Source organism: Parus major, chromosome 7, assembly GCF_001522545.3.
Source record: "Parus major isolate Abel chromosome 7, Parus_major1.1, whole genome shotgun sequence".
Taxonomy (NCBI): domain Eukaryota; kingdom Metazoa; phylum Chordata; class Aves; order Passeriformes; family Paridae; genus Parus; species Parus major.
The window spans coordinates 9789159-9811184 of NC_031776.1; the positions used below are offsets into that span (position 1 = coordinate 9789159).

General features: G+C 42.6%; 2 protein-coding genes and 1 long non-coding RNA gene across 9 annotated transcripts in view; 1 reads left to right on the forward strand and 2 right to left on the reverse strand.

The window, feature by feature from the left end:
- HSPD1 (heat shock protein family D (Hsp60) member 1) overlaps positions 1-879 on the reverse strand; it is an 11344-nt gene extending 10465 nt beyond the window's left edge. Inside the window, exon 1 of one of the 2 annotated variants that reach the window (XM_019007380.2) lies at positions 869-879. The gene's annotated coding sequence lies outside the window, so the exon portion shown is untranslated. Of the gene's footprint in view, positions 1-193; positions 209-868 lie in introns of those variants that run through there. The other variant, XM_015634413.3, reaches the window with a different exon arrangement.
- LOC107207410 (MOB-like protein phocein) lies at positions 164-19526 on the forward strand. 5 transcript variants are annotated; one of them, XM_019007381.2, is made up of 9 exons: positions 313-476; positions 2297-2461; positions 11594-11656; positions 12099-12199; positions 13511-13553; positions 13779-13865; positions 15399-15478; positions 16219-16330; positions 17175-19526. In XM_019007381.2, exons 1-9 carry the CDS (start codon positions 474-476, stop codon positions 17304-17306), a joined length of 786 nt encoding a protein of 261 aa, XP_018862926.1. In that variant the 5' UTR covers positions 313-473; the 3' UTR covers positions 17307-19526. The 5 variants fall into 5 exon arrangements, 4 of the variants coding, with proteins under 4 accessions (XP_015489906.1, XP_018862926.1, XP_015489905.1 ...); XM_015634419.2 differs by lacking the exons at positions 313-476; positions 2297-2461 and adding an exon at positions 9459-9571; XM_033515992.1 differs by lacking the exons at positions 313-476; positions 2297-2461 and adding an exon at positions 11040-11062.
- LOC107207412 lies at positions 4399-9373 on the reverse strand. 2 transcript variants are annotated; one of them, XR_004498252.1, is made up of 3 exons: positions 8863-9373; positions 8204-8389; positions 4399-7008 (listed from the first exon to the last, which is right to left on the reverse strand). It is a non-coding gene; the product is annotated as an uncharacterized LOC107207412 (long non-coding RNA). The 2 variants fall into 2 exon arrangements; XR_004498251.1 differs by having other exon boundaries at positions 8204-9373.
- Positions 19527-22026: the final 2500 nt, after the last annotated feature.

The window sequence follows — 22026 nt, forward strand, 5'->3', positions numbered from 1 at the left end:
GCGGCTCCGGCCGCCCGGCCCCGGAACCAGCATGGCCTCCGCGCCCGCCCACAGTCCGCCTGCCGCGCTGGGCCGCGGGCAGGAGGGGCGCATGCGCAGAGGGCAGCAGCATGAACTATTCATATTCCGGGGCTTGCCGATTCCAGAACCTTCTGGAACGCTCATGCTCGCCGCGGGTCAGGGGTGAGCTGACCTCACTTCCGTGCGGAACCCGGCCCGGGGCGCCGCGGCCTCTGTGCGGCGGGTCCGTGGTGCCGCCAGGGCACATCCGCTCCCGGGCCTGGGCTGGGGCCGCAGCGGTCGGATAAAAACGGGGGCACCAACGACCCTGGGGCCGGGGCCAAGGAGGGGGAAGGGGTCGGTTCCGCTCCGCCCCGGGGCGGGGCGCCGGTCGCGCATGCGCACGCCGTGACCTTCCTCACGTGTGTGCTGGCGGCGGCGCGGTCACTCGGTGCGGGCGGCGCGGGAGCATCATGGTGAGTGCCGGGGCCGCCGCCGCGCCATCTCCCCATCGCTCCCGCGGGCCCGGGCTGCCCCGCCCAGCGAGTCCGGCGCCGCGGGGACCGACACGCCGCAGGGCCCGGCGGCGCCCCTACTCCTCCCCGCGGGCGGGTCCCCGCCGGGGCCCCGAGCAGGCGCGTGCTCCGTCCCTGCCGTGCCCGCGGGCAGCGCTGGGTCCCGGGAGAGACAGGGGAAGGCGGAGGCGGGGGGCTGGCAGCGCCGCAAGGTCACGCAGTCCGTGGGGCAGAAGCGACTCCCCCGGCAGGCGCGGGGGCTGCGGGCCGGGACGTGGCGGGAGGTTTTGCAGGAGCTGCCGCTTTTGGCTGCCCAAACACTCGAGCTCAGAGTTCCTCCCCGCCGCAGCAACGGGAGCAGCGCCGTGGCAGCAGCGCTGCAGGGCAGGGCCGCACAGGCCACGGCGGGTATATGTGGAGGTAGAAAAGAAAGCTGTGCCACGTTCTGGAGTGCTTCTTCTATAAGTTTTGTACATTTTTTTATAGAGAAGAAGGAGAGTTTGATTGAGTTGCCCTTGTTCTTGCAGTGATGCTTGATTTTTATGATAATAATAATGTAAATAGTGTAAAATGTTCATGGTCATAAGTTTGGCAGCTTTTTTCTAGTAAACGTAGAATAGCTCTTTAAAAAGAGGGTAAGCGAGATTATCTTCACAGAATGAAAATGTATACAACTGGCAGCCTTTTCCCTTGGTTATCTCTCATCCCTGTGCTGCTGACAGCAGTTGAACACAGCATCTTCCATGTGCTGCCTTTTGTTCGTGCTCTGCTTGTGACTTTGCATTCTGCCACTTCTCCAGTGTGTGGATATCAATGAGTGCCAGCAAAGGGCACACGGATGCCAGGCCCTTCTAGCTCTTTCTCTGAGTGTGGGCTCCGTGTACCTGTCCAGTGGAGCACTATCTCCATGTGACTTGGCAAGTTGCCATATCTTTCCTTCTAAATCAAAGCAAGTTCCTTCTTCCTGACCCCTGCGTGTTGGGATACATGCACATGCTTGCGTTTGTCTGGCCATGGGGATTAGACTGCTGGTTCTGAAATACAGACAGGCAGCAGTAAATAGCTGCAAAAAAAAAAACCCAAACCAAATGCGAGGGGAAAACCCAACAACTTTAAAAAAACCCCTCACCTTGACTCTGCTTAAGCAGAAGCAGATACCAAAGCAGCTGAACTAGAGGGGTACCTACTTTCTTATTTTTAGAGGCTTGACCTAAACTTTAAATCTTTCCTGAATCTATTTGTGGAAGTTGATATAAGTAACAGCACTGTGGCTCAGGCTGCAGATTCTCAACAATTTTTTTGTGAAAGGGTAATGCTTGAAAGCACCTGAGAAAGACTGACAATGGACTTGTGCTTCTTTAATGTAAACCTCTTCACAAGTACAAATGCAGCTGTCCCAGGGTGAACTGGAGAAATACAGTTCATATAATCAATAATTATGCTAACCAAGCTATAGCAACCAAGGGTTTGGTGTTAAAAAAGCCTAGAGGCCTTTCCAGACAGAGGAGTCTGCTCTATCTGTGGGTGGTTTATTCCCCAGCTGGAATACATCTTCCTATGGCTGAGCTGTCAGGATTGCCCAGCATCTGCCTGTGCCTTCAGGAGTTTCTGATGCAATCAGAGGTGGTATTTGCTGCTGTTAAATAAGTGTTTAGCAGTTGTCTTATGCTATTTATCTCTCTCAAAAGAGAGATCCTTGTGTGTTGGGATTTTTAAAACTCCTTTTAATTGCAGTTTTGTTGTAATGGCTCTCTTGTTACAATGTACAATTACTTCCACAGGCAGGAAAAGCATTTAGGAAATTCCTTCCCCTCTTTGATCGTGTCCTGGTTGAGCGATGTGCGGCTGAGACAGTAACCAAAGGAGGAATCATGATACCAGAAAAGTCCCAAGGGAAGGTACTACAAGCAACAGTAGTAGCAGTTGGATCTGGAGCCAGAGGAAAGGTAATTACCCTGAAACTTTTGACTTGGGTAGACCCAGTAATGATGTGGTGGTAGTTGGGATATTTTCATTAGAGTGGGACGGTTGTAATGCACAAGTGGTGATAGCTCACAAAAATGGATGACTGTGATGGCTGAAATTGCAAATGGGGATTCAAAAAGCAGGTAAAAATCTCAAGTTGTTTTGAAACGAATTCCAGCATTCCTTTCATCTTTTGTGAAATGTGGAGTGGGGTTTCTTTTGTTTGCTGTTTGTTTGCTTGTTGAATGGTGAAGGGTTTTTTTGGGAAGTGTTGGTGTTGTTTGTGTATTTTAAAATAATATAGACAGTGTTTTGTGTGATACCTTGTTGCATCTCTTCTCAGCCAAAGCCTTGAGGGACCAACAGACTTCTTTGTTAAAATTGTTACATGCCCAAATGTCTGTGACTTGTGAGCAGGGTGGAACCCCAGAATGTGGTATTGGCTGTCTTGTGCTGTGCAAATTATCATTGTCCAGGAGGATTAGGTTTATTGGACTAAACAAGAAGTGTTGAGTAACTGCTTGTTAATTTTGCACATTGGATATGTGTATGGAAATAAAAGAAGACAGTTCACAAAAATGCTGGTGCCTGGGGGCTTCCACATCAGAAGGGCTGATTCCCCACCAGAGCAGGGTTCAATCAGTCACAACACTGAAAACAGGTTAAATTTCAACTTGGGCACCTTGCCTTGGCCTTTCTTTACCATGAGTCTCTCTGTATGTCCCAGGCTGGTTTATGTCAGGATCTGATTTTTAAAGGTGTATGTTGTGAAAGGGTGATAATATTTGACTAATGTGTTAATGTTTTATTTATAATACAAAAATTAAGTTTTATCAGGTGTTTCTAAACAAGTGATTTCATGGCAAGAGTGACGAGTTGATCCAAGTTACAGAAATGGGAAGGTACTTTTTTAACTGGCACTTTAACAAATTATCCTTGGCTATAGAATATGGAAATGGACTTTGTCCCTTGATTTTACAAGAAAGTTTCATGTTCTTTAAATGAAGTTTTGTTCAGTGTGTCAAGTGAAGACCTCATACTTACATTTACAGTCAAAACTAAATGCACAGTTGTGATTTCCTGAATATTTCTGTACATGGATGGATAGTTGTTGTCTGGAAGAATTCTATTACATCTGTTTATATAATGGAAAAGTAAGGAATTTTTTTCTTTTTTCAGAATGGTGAGATTCAGCCAGTGAGTGTAAAAGTTGGTGAAAAGGTTTTGCTCCCAGAATATGGTGGTACTAAGATCGTACTAGAAGATAAGGTAGGTTTCCCAACTTTGTGAGTACAAATCAGAATGGTTCCTGAAACACCAGTGGTAAATACTGTGGTTGCTTCATGGTGTTGGCACCATTCAAGAAAGGGAGCAGCTGAATCCAGCCACCTTCGGGTAGCTGTGCTATTGCTACTTCTGCCCCTCCATAGAAGGAAGTAACCACGGGAACCTCTGACCTGACCTTTGCTGGGTGGGCAAGATGTTCCATATGTCAAGCACATATTAGAGGGAATCCAAAAAGGCTTAGAAATTCCTGGGGGCATCCTTGCTTTTGGCAGGGAAAGCCTGCAGAATTGTTTTCTAACAGTTCTTGCACTTACCAATGCTAGAAGTAGTAACTTGATAGTTCTCCAAAGAGTATCTTGGGAAGAAAAATAGTTTTTTCAATACCAGCTCTTCTTATGTGTTGATTTCTTGGTTAGCTCACTTTTGATTTTGTGCTTAATGACTGCAGTAATGCTTACTCAGAACAAGACAGTATTTGCAAAACAAGAAAAAGACTTACATGACAGAAGCTAACGTTCCTTTTCTTTGCAGGACTACTACTTGTTTAGAGATGGTGACATTCTTGGGAAATACGTGGACTAAACCTGTTGCAGTATCAGTCATCCATTCCAGTAAAACGCTGAAATTTTTCTTTCATCATGTAAATAATGTCCTTTATTTTATAATAAACAGGCATTGAGTCTTTGAAATAACTTGTGATCTCACTGTAACGATGGAACACAAATAAAACTATGTACAGTCAGAAATCAGTTGCTCTTGCTTGAGTTCCATTGAACAGTGAAATTTGGATGACCACCAACCAGCCTTAATTATTCCAAACAACATCACTTTATATCCTTATCTCTGTATTGAGATTGTAAAGGTCTTTACAATAAAGTTAAAAAGCTATTCTGCTTCTGTCTCAGTTTCTGCTGTTGCTCAGTGAAACTGAGTCTCACTTGTGTGCTTGCTGAAACATTCAATGGTAGTAATATGTTATTTTCCCCAAGTTTGTATGAAATGAGCTTAAAATGGTTACCAGACAGGTGCAGTCTTGCTGAGGACTTTTATCCAGCTCCCTTGCACATTGGACTCCTGAGATAGCACAGGTTCTTTTAACTTCTGTCTGAAGACCCTGAAACACTGGAAGGTTAATGCACACAAACCACCCTGCCACAAACAGCCTGCCCCCAGCAGTTGGAAGAAGCTTGGTATTAGTTATGTCTGTGCTGGAACAAAATCATCCAGTTCCCAGATGAAGCAGATAAGAATTAATGGTTGTTCTCCCTTATTGCTCACTGAATTTTGCCAACAGAAAATAAAAAACTTCCCCTCAGTTAATCAGGGGGGCTGCTGCTGATCTTAAATGAAGTTTCTTTACTGATTACTACACTATCACACCCAGATCTTGGGCTTTCCTTAAGCATATAATTCCCTTTGATAAATTATATTTCATTTATCCTTAACACACCATTCTTAAATAGTGAGACATTGACTTAGGTGATGCTGAAGCAATTAAATTTGCATATTTCTGGCCACCTTCTCTCGCCTCAAAAAGAATTCGGGGTTGTACATGCAGAAGCATCCAGATCTGCACTGCTCCTGAGGAGGCTTTCAAAGCTGTGGTGCACAGAGGCATCTAATGCAGCCTAAGAACAGTTTCTTAGAGTGCTTTTGGGGTAGTGGTAGTGAAGGTAGTGATAGTGAAATAAGTCTGTACATGACGTACTACTGCTGAGACTTCATTGGCTGGAATTAAACTGCCCTTCTTTCCCATCCCATTCATACTGACAAAAACTCAGCACTGCTAGATACATTATAACCCTTAGTCCAGAGGTAACAGTAAACTGTAACAAAATATTTTTCAGGACTGCATTCAGCTGCAGCAGTGTGGGACTCGAGCTCTGACAGTTTGAAGGACAATTAATTTTCTGCCAGCAGAAAGTCCCTCCCATCAGGGACAGAGGTGAGCTGGAGCTGCGTTTTTTCCCTGGATGCCGTTGATCACCCAGCTATTCCAGCAGGAGCTGCATTTTCCAGACTTGGCTTCGGTGTCTTTTGCTCCCCTTCCAGTGGGGTGGTTGCTCTTGGCTGGTTCCCTCTGCTTGCTCTGGAGCTGAAGGCAAACCAGGCATTTCTCTGGGGGTTAAATTTGCACTGAACTATTGACAGACAGGGAAGATGGTAAAGTAATAAAAATACACTTTTTAATATAAAAGGCCTACTTCTTGAAATCTGCTCTATTGCAGTTTTACTTTAGTAGTTACAGCACTGCACTTTCAAGCTGGAACTTAAGATAATCACACCCCAAGGACCTTGCAGGACAATTGATTGTGCAATGAAACACAAACTCCCTGGGAAGCATTATCTTCCACTGCAGCCAGCATGCCTTTATCTCACAGGATAAGGCAGGCAGTCTGCTGCAGTCACATACCAAAGAGGGGAAGGTATTTCAAATATTTACAGACACTATACCCCATCTCAAAATGCAGTAGAAATTAACTGCCAACAGAAAAATGTTTAGGCCTACAATTTCAACATTTCTTTCCATAATGTCTCCAAAAGACATGGACTGCATAGGAACACTCTGAGCCCACACCACACAACCTGGCTGCCCTCAGCTCCACATTCAGCCCACACTTTCAGCCCTGCACGTTTTCAGCAGCTTGGTACAATGCCTATTTATTAAAATATTTATCATGGCTGTATCTACTACGGTTTACATAAGTGATAAAAAACAGAAGTCATGCTTCATGGGAATAAGTAATTTATGGATGTGGGGGGAAAATAGTGTTCCTAGGCCTAATCAAATGGAGGACACGCTGGAACATCTGCTGGATTGACAGGAACATTCTATCCTTGCACCACAAGGCTCTCATTGCAAACAAGGACAAGGCAACTGCCACACAGCCGAGGTGATCCGTCTGCTGTTACTGCCTCTCAGGCCCTGACTGTGTGCCAAATCCCGTACCCCTCGGGTTCTTCAGGCAAGGATGGACAATCACAAACCCTCTTTCTTTGCTGTGCCCCTCCTACAGGAAATTAGGCCTCTTTCCACTGTTTTCTAGATAGGTTCAAAACTTCAGTTTTGGTGTAGATGTTGCATACTTCAGTCTTTCTTCAGCCTGTGTGAATCAGAAGGAGACCAGCTGGACTCCAGCTTTTGCTACTTTATTTTCTTAACACTTCAGAATAGCTTCCATTATCAGCAGCTGTAGTGTTTTCAGAGAGCTTTTCTCACCCTGGTTATGTTATCCTGCCACTATAAGAAAAGGATGGAACATTTATATGTGAATAAAGAAGAAAGGACAGCCAGGTCTCTAATAGGACATGAATGGTTGATAAAATTTTGGCCAAATATTCAAATTTTCATGACTGAAAGCCATAAAATAGTGAAGACCAGCTGAAACCCAAAAACTAAAATTACTGTTCAGATTTTGTTCAAAAACAGCTTGAAATTTAATGAAGTAAAAATAAGCATCTTCCAGGAATACAGGGTCAATTATCAAGGGGCAACACAAGATACCCCACAGAATTCAAGATCTTAATAAAAGAGGCAGATTTCTCTCCTTTTTTCTGCAAGTGCATGAACCATCTTCAGATAGAACTAAAAGACATTTATTTCTCTGAGAGGTATTTCTTCAAAGTCAGATATGTTTCCATGTTAAAAGCAAGATGGCCATGAAATGAAAGTCAGGGACAAATGGAAATGTCAAGTCCACAATTTTTCAGTGCTTTAAGGTTAAACCTTGAATATGGTGATAGAAAAAGAAAAAGAAAAAAAAAAAACACAGCAAAAACCCCCAGCAAAAACAAACAAAAATATTGCAAACAAGCTGCTGAATTTTGAAGGACCCAAGCAATTAGAACAGCTTGTGTTTTGAAACTAGCTAATAATAATATCAACCTCATTAAAAAAAATTAATGTTGGAATACAGCTGGTCTAAAGAGGTAATAGGACATTTCTACTCCTCATCCCAACGCACCAATTTCCCACAGCATTTTAGACCTTCTGATGGTTTCTTACACAAGCTGGGTTTTGCCATGCGACCCGAAGAGCTGACATCCCTGGGGCAGGAATGCTGGCCAGGAGTAAAAAAGTAACTACTGCAAACCGAACTCAGGTGGCCGAAGGCAGGAATGCCGAGCTCTGCGTTACAGTGTAACGTGAGAGGAGCTGCTCTGGCGGCAGTGGAAACTGCGGGTTAGCTGGGGCAGGCCTGACCCCGTCACCCATTTCTGCTCCCTCTAAGCCGGCCCCCGAGCAAGGCAGGGTCCTCCTGCTCACGGCCTTGCCCAAGCTAAGTCAGGTTTCAAAGGGCACTGCTCTTTCTGGCGGGAAAGCCTAATTAGGGATTTTTCAGTGTTTTAGAGCTAGAAATGTTTCACAAACTGTAACTTTCACTGCGTAGAAGGAAGGGGTTTTAATGTGTTATTTACAGCAAAATAGTATTCACCCTGAAATGCGCTGGGAGTCGGGACAGCACCAGGTTGCAGCCTTGTCCATTTTGCAGGAAACACCACACAACTGGAAGCATTTATTCCTTGTTGGTATCAGGGAGGTGTCTCATTGGTACCTCTCTGCTTCATCGTTCTTGCACAGAGACAGAAGCAATTCACACCGCCTTATTCTGTACTCACTTCTGTCATGAGAAATGGAACAGCTTTCAAATAGTTTTCTTCTCACTTATCCTACAGAAATGGTATGAGTCACTTTGATCTTTCCAAATGTTTACTTGCTTGTAAGGGAGATGTATTTATCAGCCAGCTATGAGGTAACAGTGTCTTTTTTTTGTTTTCTTCCCAAATAGAGTCAACACGCCACACAGTAAACTTTGAAACCTAAGCTAACTCTGTTTGCCATTAGCCCAGCAGTTTGTGCCCTCTGCACACCAAGCTCACAGGTGTCTCAGTCCTGCCTTTGGAGATAGGCTACTTTTAAATTATTTTGCTGCAAAGAACCGTTGCTGGGGTGGGTTCTTTACTCATTATTTTGAGAGTTAACTATAAATCATGAATACAAAACTGATGTTTTTTAAAATCCACACTCTTATGGTTTGTACAGTACAGAACATCAGGGACTCGGTTGTACAGAGACAGGTTAGCGAGGACTAACCTTGCGTGAGCGCACGCACAGCCAGGGGACGCCGGGGGGATGCTGACGAAACAGGATGAAATGCGAAGGATGGATTTCCTCAACAACCACTCAGGCTCTCAATGCCCGTGCGAGGCTTCGCCTCACAAACCGGGTCACTCGCTGCGACACCGGCCCCGCCGAGCAGCAGCGAGCGGCCGCCCCAGGACTCGCCACTCCCGGCTCTGTGTGTGGGGAGTGGCAGCGCTGTCCCTCAGGAACACAAAGCTCTGCTACGCTAGAGGGACCCGCAAGTGACCACAGGGCACCGCCCCGCAGGGAAGAGCCCGTGGCCTCCAGCGCCGCTCGGAGAACGGCTCGTCGGCGCTGCCGTGCGGCCGGGCTGAGGCAGGCGGGAAGGGGCAGGAAATGGGAAGGAAGTTGGAGCGGGGCAAGGAATGGGAGAAGGAACGGGAAGGCCTCGCCCCCTCTTTCCCTCACGGTCGCCCCGCGCGCCGCCTCCCGCCTTCTCTCGCGAGAAGCTGTTCCCGTCCCCGCCTCGCGCGCCGGCTGTTCTGGGCGCTCCGCCCCTCCCTCCGCAGGCCGGCCTCCGCCCCGCCCCGCGGCTGTTCCCGCCCCGCCCCGCCCCGCCCCGCGCGGCCCCGCGGCACATCCGGGCGCCGCGGTCGCTATGGTCATGGCGGAGGGCACGGCCGTGCTCCGGCGGAACCGCCCGGGCACCAAGGCCCAGGTGAGTCGCCGCCGTCGCCGCCAGCGCCGCCGCTCCCCCCGCGGCCTCCGGGCGGGCGGGTACGGGTAGCGCCGCCGCCGGAGCCCAGCGGTCAGCGGGGCGGCGCCGAGGGCCGCGCCGGGCCTACCGGGGCTGGGGCGGGCTGCGGCGGCGGCCCCGCTGCGGGGATCGCTTTGTTCCCGCGGCCGGGCGCGGGGCAGCGGGCGAGACCCGGTGTCTGCGGGGGAGCGGGCCGGGGACGGCGGCTGCTCCTTCCCCGCGGGATCGGCGGAAAGGCCGCTGCGGCAGCGGCCCGCGGCGGGGGGAGCGCCGAGCGCCGCCGGGGCTTCCCGGCTGCGGGTTGGGAGAGGCGCTCGCGTCGGAGCCGCTTGGCCGAGGGAGGGGCCGCGTCCCGCAGCGCGGGGCCTCGGCCGGGCCGGAGAACACCTGTGACAGCCGGGCGTGAGCGCTGCGCAGGTTGGTGCAGGCAGGGCGGCTCCCCGGTACTGTCAGGCGTTGCTGCTGCTCTGGAAACCCCGATAGCGCGCTCCGGGAGCGAGCTCATGGCCCCGCACATGGCTCCGGGTGGGAGATCGACACCGTCCGGGCGGCCGCACCTGCCTGCCCATCCAAGAGGGAAGTCATCTTTCCCTTACGTAACTGCAAGCAAGAAAATGCTGCTGTCACATCGCTTCTCTTAGTCAAAATTGAATTAATTTGTTTCTGGAGTTCCACGGTCAGCTGGAAAAGGCGTGCTTCAATCACGGAAACGGCATTTTTTTAGATTATTTTAGAGAGGTGATCTGTCAGACCTTTATGTGAGACTTTCCCCTCTGCTTTTGTGAGAACTCACGGTGGGAAAGGAGCAGTGTATGACACGTGTCTCCTCCTGTTCTTTGTCATAGCATAGTGGTAAAATTATTACACAATCCTGTAAATCAGGTCATTCTATGCATGTTTAATATGTGAAGGAGACGGAATGTTGTGTGCCTTTGATAAATACGGAGTATTCTGAAAAACAGCTGGACATAGACCTGGGTTTGGTCAAGTATTATGAAGTCCACGTAGATTGTAGAGTTTTGTTTATAATTATGGTGATTTCTCTCCATAGAGATGTTTTTCTGTTGTGTGTGGCTGTATTTAATGTTTTATTTTGGATGGCACCGGTATAGCTATTCAGTTTGCAAATACAATTGGGTAATAATATTTCAACAGTGGATATGCACTTGAGGTATTTTTTCCAGAGCTGACTTACTCTCTCAGGAATAGATTGCTGAGCATTGCAGTTGGGACATTTTCATTGAATCACTGCACCTACTGGGATCAGCAAGCTGATGTGCAGCATCTTTGCATGATGTGAGGGAGTAGCACCAAATTTTAGATGTGAAAAATGCACAGTAAGAAAATGCCTATGGTTGGGATGATTGTGAGTGCAGCACATGTGGATTGCTGCAGAACACAGGTGCAGCTGGATCTGAGGTGAACCTTCAGGAAGGCTTTATCATTAACAAGGTTGGTAAGCATCCAGATGAATTAATTAAGGCATAATGACCTTACCAGGGGTAAGGTGGGAATGTGGTACCAGGTTGGGCCAGCACAGTGTTGCGTGATCTCAAGTCAGAGATGTTTTTCTTGCTGTGTCACCACTGGGAGTATTAGTTTCATAACCAGTGTATGCTGCTGCTCTCTACAGACCTCTTCTTCCCCACTGCTACCTGGTCTAACACCTGCAGTGGGTGCTGTGTGCTGTATTTAATGTAAAAAATGCAGGCTCTGGGTGTTACAGCAGGGTGTGTTCGCGTGCCAAGTCATGCAGAGCTTTTCATTTCAAGGTATGCTGCTATTGCAGTGCTGGGAGTGTAAACCCCATCTCACCCTCTTCCTGCCAGGACTGTGCTGCTTCTGTTCAGATGCAGCTTCCTGGAATTGTATCAACTCCATCTATTTTCCTGCATGCTCAGGCTTATTGTAGGCTGTGCGCGTTTCTTCCTCCCCCTTTGGTTTTGTTACATTGCATTAAAGGTTTCTTTTTTTTCAAAACAGGATTTCTACAACTGGCCTGATGAATCCTTTGAAGAAATGGATAGTACATTAGCTGTCCAGCAGGTATTCTTACATGAAATGTTGTTAATGAGTGCAAATTCCCAGGTTTTGTGTTCTGGTATATAAAATGGAACAGGGCTTGATATTTATCTGCTTAGGGTGTTGCTGTTCAGCAGTGAATTTCCTAAGCACCTATGTATATGAACAAATTAATAGTTAATTTTGTTTGTAGAAATAACATCAATTCCCATATCTGGTTTAAACAAATCAGATTTAAGAAAGTGGTGGGGGTTTCTCATTCTTTTACCTGTTTTAATTGAAGAAAGGCATTTTTCAGATCTGGCATTTTTAATACCAGTTTCCTTACCCTGCCCATCTACTTTTGAACTTTTTAGTCTGTCAATCATTTAAGTAAAAATGAAACCCCTCCAAGATGCAATGTCCTAAGTATACTGTCTTACTGTAATTACAACAAGATTTAGTTTTATTTCTACTCACCCCCCAGTATATTCAACAAAACATAAGGGCAGATTGTTCCAACATTGATAAGATCCTTGAACCACCTGAAGGCCAGGATGAAGGTGTATGGAAGTATGAACATTTAAGGTAAAAATCAACCTTTTGTCAACATTCTGTCTTGATTCTAAGTTTTGTTCACTGATGCTGGTAGTGAATCTACTTTAATGTGACACATCAAAACTAACTTAAATGAAACTTGATTTTTCCACTGTTAAATATTGGTTTTATTTTTTTAATTCCGTGTTATTTCTAAAAATTTATAAAGTGCTCTGATCTTAATGTTTTTTTAAAGAAAATATTTGTACCTCACTTCTTGAATATGAAGATACAGTCATGAATTTCCATAACACTTTCTCATAGTATTGCCAGCTCTTCATCTCCACTAAAGAGTAATGTGATTTCCAGATGTTCCTAGTGCTTTTTCTGAAACTTGCAGGCAAATAGGCAGGGACAGCAAGAGTACCTGAGTATTACAGTAATTTTCCTGCTTGTATGGAAACAAACCTTTTTGTCCATTTTATTTTTTTCCTTTTTAAATTTTAGTACAATAAATACATTCAGCCTTGGAAGGTTGTGCCTTCAAGTATTTTTCATTTGTAGCATCGTTATTAGTACATATGTAGTAATCCCTTTGTCCTGATTTTTATTTTTCTTAAAAGCATCTCTTCTCACTTTATTGAGTACAGTCTGGAATAAGAACAGTTCTAAGCTCCTCCTACCTTCACACACCTTGGGTTTTTGCCTCACATTTTCTTTCCTCTCTCTGTTCTGCAATAATTCCAATAGACAACAGGGAATCCTCAAGAAAGGAAAAAGTATCTACGTACAGTTGCAAAGTCATATTTTAAGAATTCCTCCTGTCCTTTCATATACCTCCCCAAGAAATTTTAGCTTCGTGAAAGTGACTTATCACTATGACTTGTGAGTTTTGGAAAATTTATTTAGATTTTCCTGTAGGATGGAGGGCTGAATTATGTAAAGTTCAAGAATACACTGTCAGATGCATTCCAGTGAAAGCAGTATTCCAGAAGTCTCACTCTGTTAATGAGCTGAGGTGGGACTTTGATTTGAAGTACATCTTAGAAGGATGGAACAATCCAGCAATATGAGCTTAACACACTCTAAAATTAATTTTCTTGACTTCTTTTAATTTTTTTTAATCTTTATTTGTGAAATAGCGCTTTCTTTCACAACAAAGTTGGTATCTTAAAACACTTCCACTGAATGATATATTAAACTCAGCCTCTGCTGCCACTGAAGAATTAAAATATAAATTGTTTAGCTGAGTAAAGAAAAATCTGGTATGAAGATCAGAATGTCTAACCTATTTTTTATGAGATACTTGCAGTGGGGAAGCAAATAGCTGATTTTGATGCTGCTGTGTTCAATTTCTTTTAGACAATTCTGCCTTGAGCTCAATGGACTAGCTGTCAAGCTTCAGGTAATTATTTTCTTGAGACTTATACAGGGAGGAGACTTTTGTGTAGATTGCAGAGTATTCTTCTAAATATATATACACAGGGCTAAGCAGTGGTTGGAGGTTTTGTAAGATTTTAAAGGCTTATGGCAAATAAATCTTTTGGGGGATGGACAGGGCAAGGAATTAGAAATGATCAGCTCCTTTTGCTGCTGTGTTTTTTTCTTAACTAAACAATTGCTTTAACAGAGTGAATGTCACCCTGACACATGTACTCAGATGACAGCAACTGAACAGTGGATTTTTCTTTGTGCAGCTCATAAAACTCCCAAAGAGGTATGGATGTATTTTGGAAAACTGACTCCAGTGTTGCAGGAATTTTTTTTCACAGTTCCTATGTTCATGGGGAGCCTGTTAGAGGTGGCTTCTTAGTCAAACTGAGAGCGTATGTGGCTTAAGAATTTCACTTGAGCTACTCTTCTTTGCTGCTCTGTAGTGTTTTACAGAGGAACAGGATGAGGTAAAAGGAACTGCTTTTTCACCTCAGGTATTAGCAGCTTTGCAGTATTTTCTCTCTGGGTTGGTGCTGAGCCTGCCTGAAACTCAGTGGAGAAAAGCTCTTTGTTTAACTGATAGAAGAGTCCATGCTGAGAATAGGCTGTCATTTTCAAATGTTGGCCTTGGTCCACAGTGTAAGCCTGACACTCCAAATGTGACTGCATGTGCTCATTCTTAGGGCAGTTAATCCAAAAAGGTGGTAGAGTCATAAAAATGCTTCTAGTCAAGTGTGTTTATCAGCATGGCATTAGCCTGTCTTCCTCCTTGTCCAGCTAGTTTAAACTTCGTTCAGCTACTCTGTTGAACCACTTGATAGTTTTTTTTTTTGCTTTCAGAAAGTCTTTGTTGCTTTTGGTTATGATGGTATTGCAGTTTGTCATATCAATCCTTGTATTTCACCTTCCAGAATAAGGTATTGGTTTTTTTTAACCTTACCTTTTCTGTCCTGTAGGATTTTTTTTTTCTTGTTTTGTTCTGCCTTTACTTTTCTGAGATACTTTGATTTAGCCAACTTCCCACTCCCTCCTTTAACCCCTGTCCCTACTCAGCATCTTGGCATGTTTGGTAGTGTTGTCCTCAGCTAGACTGGAGAACTTCAGGCTTCTTTTTATCTTTGAGCATGTGGTATTCATCTCTTGTTTTCTGTGGCAGTAGCTACCAACTTACGGTCAGATAAGGGGTGATGGAAGCCTGAACTGCTGAGAGAAATGTACAACTGACAAGTCTTTTTCCTGAAATTGGTGGATGGACAATGGACAGACATTCCTTCTCTCAGTCTGCCTCAGTTCACCTTTACTTTCTTCCTTTAGGTGTACTTGATTGCAGAGCCAGGGATGGCTTGTTACACACTTAGTTACATGTATGAGTTTAGTTTTCTTTGCCAAAGTAAAAAACAGTGATAGATTAAGGTGCAGGTTTGGTTTCAGAGCCTGTAAAAGAGCAAGTCTGGCAACTTGACTGTGTGGGAAACAAATGAGCTGTGAGGTAACAATCATCTTTGCTTTTAGTTTACTCCTAGCATGTATTTTTGTTGAGCTTTGCTCAAGGAGAGGCATAAATTTCACTATTCATGTGCATAATGGCATTGCCATAGTAACTTTTTTTCTTGAAATAATTTACATGGGTTGTTAAGTGGAGAAAAGAAATTACTCACTTAAGGAGGAAATGTAGTTAGACCTTTAGACAAGCTACATGAAACTGCTGGGAATAAAAATGATGAGTGAAGTTCCAAGCATCAGGAAATATAATGTTTGTTTTTAAATAAGTTCTGACAATGTGATGCATGTGCTCATTCACTGTCTGTTTCTGTAGTGTCCTGCTATAGACTACACCAGGCACACACTTGATGGAGCTGCATGTCTTCTGAATAGCAATAAATATTTTCCCAGCAGGTAAAAATATTTTCTCTTGGGAAGAGGGAGGAGGTTGGAGCTTAAGACAGTGACAAAGCCCAGGGAGAGGTGTAATGCATTTTTCATGGACTACTATTGGAACTATCAAAGGTCTCTTGGGAGGCCTATTGCCACTTGAAAGCCAAGGAAGAATTCTGGCTTATTCAAATAGTTTGCCATTTATTTGAGCTAAGGGATGCTTTTTAGGTGAAAAACTGTATAAGCAATATCAGTTAGTGGTACAGGGCCTCTATTGGAGTAGTGCCCACTGAAACAGGAGGAGTGCCTTTGGACAGATGCTGTACCTTAAAGGCCTTCAACAGACAGCACAAACATCCTCCAGAAGCCAACACCACCCTACTGTGGGACATGGCAATCACAGAAGACAAGAGACAGGCTACCGAACGGGCAGGTCACATCAGAGGAAACTCCCTGCAGAAGTCAAAATTGTGCTTATCTATGAATTCAGTATAAACAAGGAGATGCAACTAGAAGTTTTTTTCTTTGCCCATAAACTCTAGAAACCAGAAATCCAGCCTTTACCAGAATAATTAATTATGATTACTACAGGCAGAACTTTTTTTGTAGTTAGAGTACAATTTGTAAATATGGAGCTTGCATCAAGTCTAAATTTCATATGCAATTACACAGAATAGTTTTAGAAATCAAAATTTATGTCAACACATTGCAGTAGTCATTTCATTAGAGCAGTTGTGTAACCTTTCTCCTGCTGCTTACAGGGTTAGCATAAAGGAATCCTCTGTAGCCAAATTAGGATCAGTGTGCCGAAGGATTTACAGAATATTTTCACACGCTTATTTTCATCACCGGCAGATATTTGATGAATATGAAGTAAGTAGTTTGAAATTACATGTTGAAAGCAGGGCGTTTACTGAAGTTACAGCTGTGATGGAGTTGTATAAAATGTTTTAGTCCTATTAGAAGATAAAGAACTGAAAAGCTGTTATACTTACATATACACATAAAAATTCATTTATGTGATGAGTGTACTCAGTTATGGTTTCCCTTAATTTAGATAAAAATCCAGAATTTGATTTTTTTTACAGACGGCTAAAATTAATCTTTTATTTAAGAATCCTGAATGTATTCAAGCTCTGAGTGCAGTTAGTATTGCTTACATCTGTGTATTTCTTGTTGGCATGTCGAACAGCAGTTAAGTAATTATAATTGTGTAACTGTAAAGAATCAGAGTAATTGAGGGCAACTTATGCATCACCAGTAATCTTTTTTTTTTTTTTAGATGAGAAAGTAGAAATTAATAGATAGAAAGGAGATAAGAGGTACAGCTAAATATAAAAAGAAACCTCTGCCAAATCCCACTTAAGGTTTCTGGAACAGCTATCAAGTGATTGTACCCTGTTGTGTTGGAAATAGACAAGAATATATTTATATATTTAAAAGTATGGTTGTGAAATTCCTCCTATACACACTAAGTGCTGTTAAATTGAGCTGTGACTGAAGCCTCAATTTCAGTAGGTTTCTTAGTATTTGGAGTAACTATAAGCAACCAGTAAAGACACAAAATAAGCAGTATAAATTTACTATTTAAGCATGACTAGACCTGTAAATCTAACGAGACAATTATGTAGAAGCAGGCTTTCAGTTGAGCATGTTCTTCACAGTGGTTTAAAATAATCCTGTGCATATTGTTTTTTCCCCTTCTTTTCACTTCCAGAATGAAACTTTCTTGTGTCACCGCTTCACTAAGTTTGTGATGAAGTATAACCTGATGTCCAAGGATAACCTGATTGTACCAATTTTGGAAGAAGAAGTGCAAAATTCAGTGTCAGGGGAAAGTGAGGCATAATGGGAAGAGCAGTACAGAATCCTGTACTGAATATAAACAAAACATTAATTATGTACTGTATATATCACTTTAGACACTTCAATCACGTATCCTCATAGCTTTGTTTAGTATACTTTTTGTATGCTGTGTGCATTGCCTTTTAATATGGGAAATACTTCTAAGTTATTCATAAGCTGTATATTCATCAGTGTGGCACTCATGGTTTTTAAATAAAACTAGTAGTATCTGTTTATAATGCCTGTTAATAAAAGAATTTACAGTTCTCTAAAAATGCTGCTAAACAATCATTGAATCACAATCCTGAAGATGTGTCAGATTGGGTGGGGAAAAAGTGAGATTACAATTTCACAGCAAGCCATTTTGTAATGCAGTAGCTATATTAAATCTTAGTTCAAAAATTATCACCTTAAATATATAAATCTGCAGGAAGCTTCTTGCAATGTAGCTTATTTCTAATTTACCTTTTATTTTTTTAAAATGGCTTTTGAAGATTTACTTCTGGATGTGCATATTGCTGTATGTGTATATCCAAACACTAACAGGATCTGTAGTATTAACCAAAAGGATAATTTCAGTATGGTATTGAACATATATATTCTTGATATATATCTAACACACTTTCTGGACTTTCTTTGTCAGCAGTGGAGGTTTGTGTACAGCAGGGGACAGGTGTTGTCCTGTTAAGGCAGACTTCTGCTGTTCTCCAGCCCACAACCTCTCTAAAGAATACCTGTGCATATTTATGGCAACTGCTTACAGATTATACCTCAGCTGTTCATGTTACACTACATAACACACTGGCACAGTCTCTGCTTGTATTCCTAGTCAAAACATGCTAAGTACCTGAAATATCAGAGCCGATTCTTTGCAAGAGTTAATGTTTTCAACATAGATTTCTTTCTCTTCATTTACCTTAACCACATTGACAGGAAGATTTGGATTCATGCTTCTGGTTCCCTATCAGGTGTCTATTACAAGTTGTGTTTGCAGATTTGCAATAACTGACAATTTCCATGAGTGCTGCTTAATTGTGTTTTGTCTAGAAGGATAGAATTAAATGTTTTAGAGATGCATATAAGAGAAATACCGCTAAGTGTACATGAATGCAGGGTCTAAAAGCAGTAGCAGTGTTCTGGAGTGAATTTGGCTTTGCTGTTTATGGAGTTAGCTTGTTTCTCTGAGGTTGACAGGAGCCCTCTTTATTTCTTTCAGCAGGTCAGAATGGGCTAGCTCAGCTAGTTTCAGTAATTTACACTTTATTTTCTACATTATATTTACATGGAAAGAAGGGAGTCCACATATTTTTACTAAGTGTTTTTTCATAATATACTAAACATGCCTTAAATTCTATTTTTCTTCATATGAATCAAGCACACCTCAAGCAACTGTTACCACCTGGGTGTAAAGGGAATATAAACAATGAGAAAATTGAGAGACTAAGCTTAAAGTACTGCAGCAGCTGTGTTCTTCAGCAGCTTCTTGTCTCATGTTTATCATTGTATTTAACTGTCAGCAGGGTAATTGCATGAGATGTTGTCAGAGTGAAGTAGCTTTAGTTACTGTCTATACACTTAGCTGTAACTTGCCTTGTATAGACCAGATTACCTGATTTGGATAGAAACCTTGGAGTTTGTACTGCAGGTAGGATATTTTCTGGAGATAGTAAAATGTATTTCGCTCGTTGCTGTCTGCTCTAGGACCATCCATGGTGTGGCTCCTTTGTACAGTCACTCTGCACATGTATATTGGCTGTGGTGACTGGGACAGGCAAAAACATGGGACTGGTGTTGCTAATTACATTTCCTCTACAAAATTGAAGAAAATTATGTGGTGCTCAGGACTGCATTAAAATTTTAAACCTCTTCCTCTTATGCTTTAAGAGTTTAACTTCAAAACAAAACTCTGGAAGTTTGAATCCTGTTTATTCTCATTCAGATTTGCACTGTAAAGTTGACTTGCTATATTAAGCTGATTTTATATAAGGCCTAAGTGAGACACTGCTTGTATTTTCCCTTGCTATTGTTTACATGAGTACTGTGTACACACATGTGCCTGGATGGTACCATAAAACTTCAGTTAGACTAAGCAAACCATTGATTTGTCTAATAAATATTAAGAGGTTTAATTTAGACTTTACATCTTAGGGAAACTGAGACTGTCTTTGAATTATATTGTAAAAAAAGGATAAAATTAAACTGTTTCTTTATCCATACCACTATATTTTGACAAGTTATTCTTTTTTTTTCATGTTGTCTGAGAACACAACTGTTACCATCAGACCCTTGGGTGCTCCCCCATCTCTGCTACAAGATGTGCTCAAATCTTATTTCTCTGCTTCAGAAAGAAGAAAGACAATACTCATTAGGAACTTACAAGTCAGACCTCAAATTTATACACCCCTCAAATCAGAACATGCTGATTCCACAGTTTAAATATGGGAGGTCTGGAAGAGGTCCTCTAGATACAGAATAAGCACATTTATGACTGCATTTCACAGACACAAAGGCTGTTAAGAAAAACTCATGTCAAATTACTTCTTCCTTCATCACTGGGGTTTTTCCTCACCCTTGGCTTAGCACGTCTTCCAGCACACGCGGTACGGTGTTAAGCCACAGGGAACTGCCAAGACAGCAATCTCCATTTTTTGCCTTCAAAAGATGAATATACTAAGAACAGGGAAAATCTAATCAGATTTTACTAGATAGCATTAGCTCTATCAGGCTTTGCTGTTCAGACAAGACTGCAAAAAGATAATTTTAGCTAGACACAAGGTATACATTGATCTAACCCAGTTAATGCAAAGCAAGAAAAACATCATCACCTGCTAACAGATTTGGTGAATACTTCTAATGGTGAGAGCCTTTATATATGAACTATAGAAAACACCTGAACCTACACAAAAGGAAAGTATTTTACAGACCAGAAACAAGTGAAGCAGCCATTTATTGCAGTTAACCAGGTATGTAAATAAACTGTTCTGACAGTTATAAGCCAAGTACAAAATATTTAACTGTGGACAGTTTCTTCCTGTTTGTAAACATTAGAAAACTATTTCCTCTCCAAACAATTTAAGCATCAGAAAGTATAAACAGTCTTTTGCAGAAGTTCATAAACACTATTGGCTGCCTTCTTTCTAATAGCTGCAGAGCATTTCTGTTGTCACAATTAGGAAAGGGGTTTCCCTACTACATTTCAAACACACAGGCTCCTGGCTGAAGTCTTGTTATTGACTACAAAAAGTGTACTTACTATTTTTTACAGAGAATTCTTCTGATTTACAAAGCTGCTTTACTTATTGGACAGTGCTGGTCACCACACCAGTAAAGGCAAACCTTAATGCTCTAGTTTCTGCCAGACAGGTGATGAGGATCTGAAATCAAATCTATACCCAAAATGCATCCTCCCTTTTTCACTCCTCCAAGATAGACAGAGTTGTCTTTCAGAAATTTTTTACTACAAGGAAAAAACCAGAAGATTTTCTATAATTTGTTCCAGAAGCATTTTCAATTTTTTTCAGTTTCAGCATCCAAGCCTTAGGAAGATGAGTGGTCAAGTGCATGAAGTCAGATAATTCTTGCATTGTCTTCACACAGGCTGAGCAACCAACTTGCCCTGACTGCCAAAAGCAAACAATTCAGATGAATAATTCTGCAGCACAGCCAACTTCGATACTATTGAGACAAATGACATTAAAAAACCCAGCTGTTCCTGTATATAAAATCCAGGAATTGCTGAGTAGGTTCAGAGGAAACAATTTAGCACAGTTACACTGCATTGAAAAGACAGAAAGAAATTCAGAGGATTGCAGCATTGTCAACACCTGTGAGATTCATGAAGGATTAAAGAACAGTTAAAACTGAGAGTTACTGAAAAAGAATATGACTTTATTTCATTTTTATAAAAGCCTTTCTTACTAAAAGTGATGATATTCTAGTGTACCTATGGATATGCAGGACATACTTAATTTCCACCCTAGTTCCAGAACAGTCTCTCTTGTGTACATCCCATTAACTGTAAGGAGAATATTTCTTTTAAGAGAGATACTATTTTATTTGAATTATAGGCACTTTCAGCAGTTCATATGGAAAGATCTCAGTTAAAAGTTATGTAATTTTTATCCAATGAATGCATTCTAGAAAGAGCAACTGCATGAAATTTACTACTTTATATTTTGTAACTTAAATACTTACAGCTCAGTTTTTGTTTAGGATTCACTAATGTTAACTATCTTAAGTAAGGATCTTGCTTTGTAAAAGGTTATTTCTTTGATATCCTTTAAAACCTCTAACTTGAAATATTCAGAACTGGAATTTTAGACCAATTTTTGCCCATTTTACAGATTTTACAGTGGTTAAAATTAAACACACACAGGTTTTGGAGAACTCAAAAAAAAATACTTCTAGAAGTAGAGCAACATATTCCAGGTTATAAGAGCCAAGGTGTTACTCCATTTTTAATATGCTAGAGTTAGCTGGCTTTCTGCCAGAGATCACTGTAACCTGTATTTTCATATTTCTTCCCCATCTGTGTCTCATGGAGGAGACCCCTGCTGCCTGTGACCATGACCAGTGCTCCCTGAGAAGTGCCACAAGAGGAAGCAGCACCTGGGGCAGGCTCTGCAGTGACAGCCAGCCCAGCACTCTCCCTAGCAGCAGAGATTGTCCTCTCCACAGCACCCCCAGGCAGAGAATGGACACAAGGCTCATGCCCCACATCCCTG

Bases quoted from the DNA above. Each gene is read 5' to 3' on its own strand.
- LOC107207410 (XM_019007381.2), top strand. The intron at 2,462-11,593 runs GTAATTACCCTG...TTTTCAAAACAG, and splicing joins GATCTGGAGCCAGAGGAAAG to GATTTCTACAACTGGCCTGA. The intron at 12,200-13,510 runs GTAAAAATCAAC...AATTTCTTTTAG, and splicing joins TGGAAGTATGAACATTTAAG to ACAATTCTGCCTTGAGCTCA.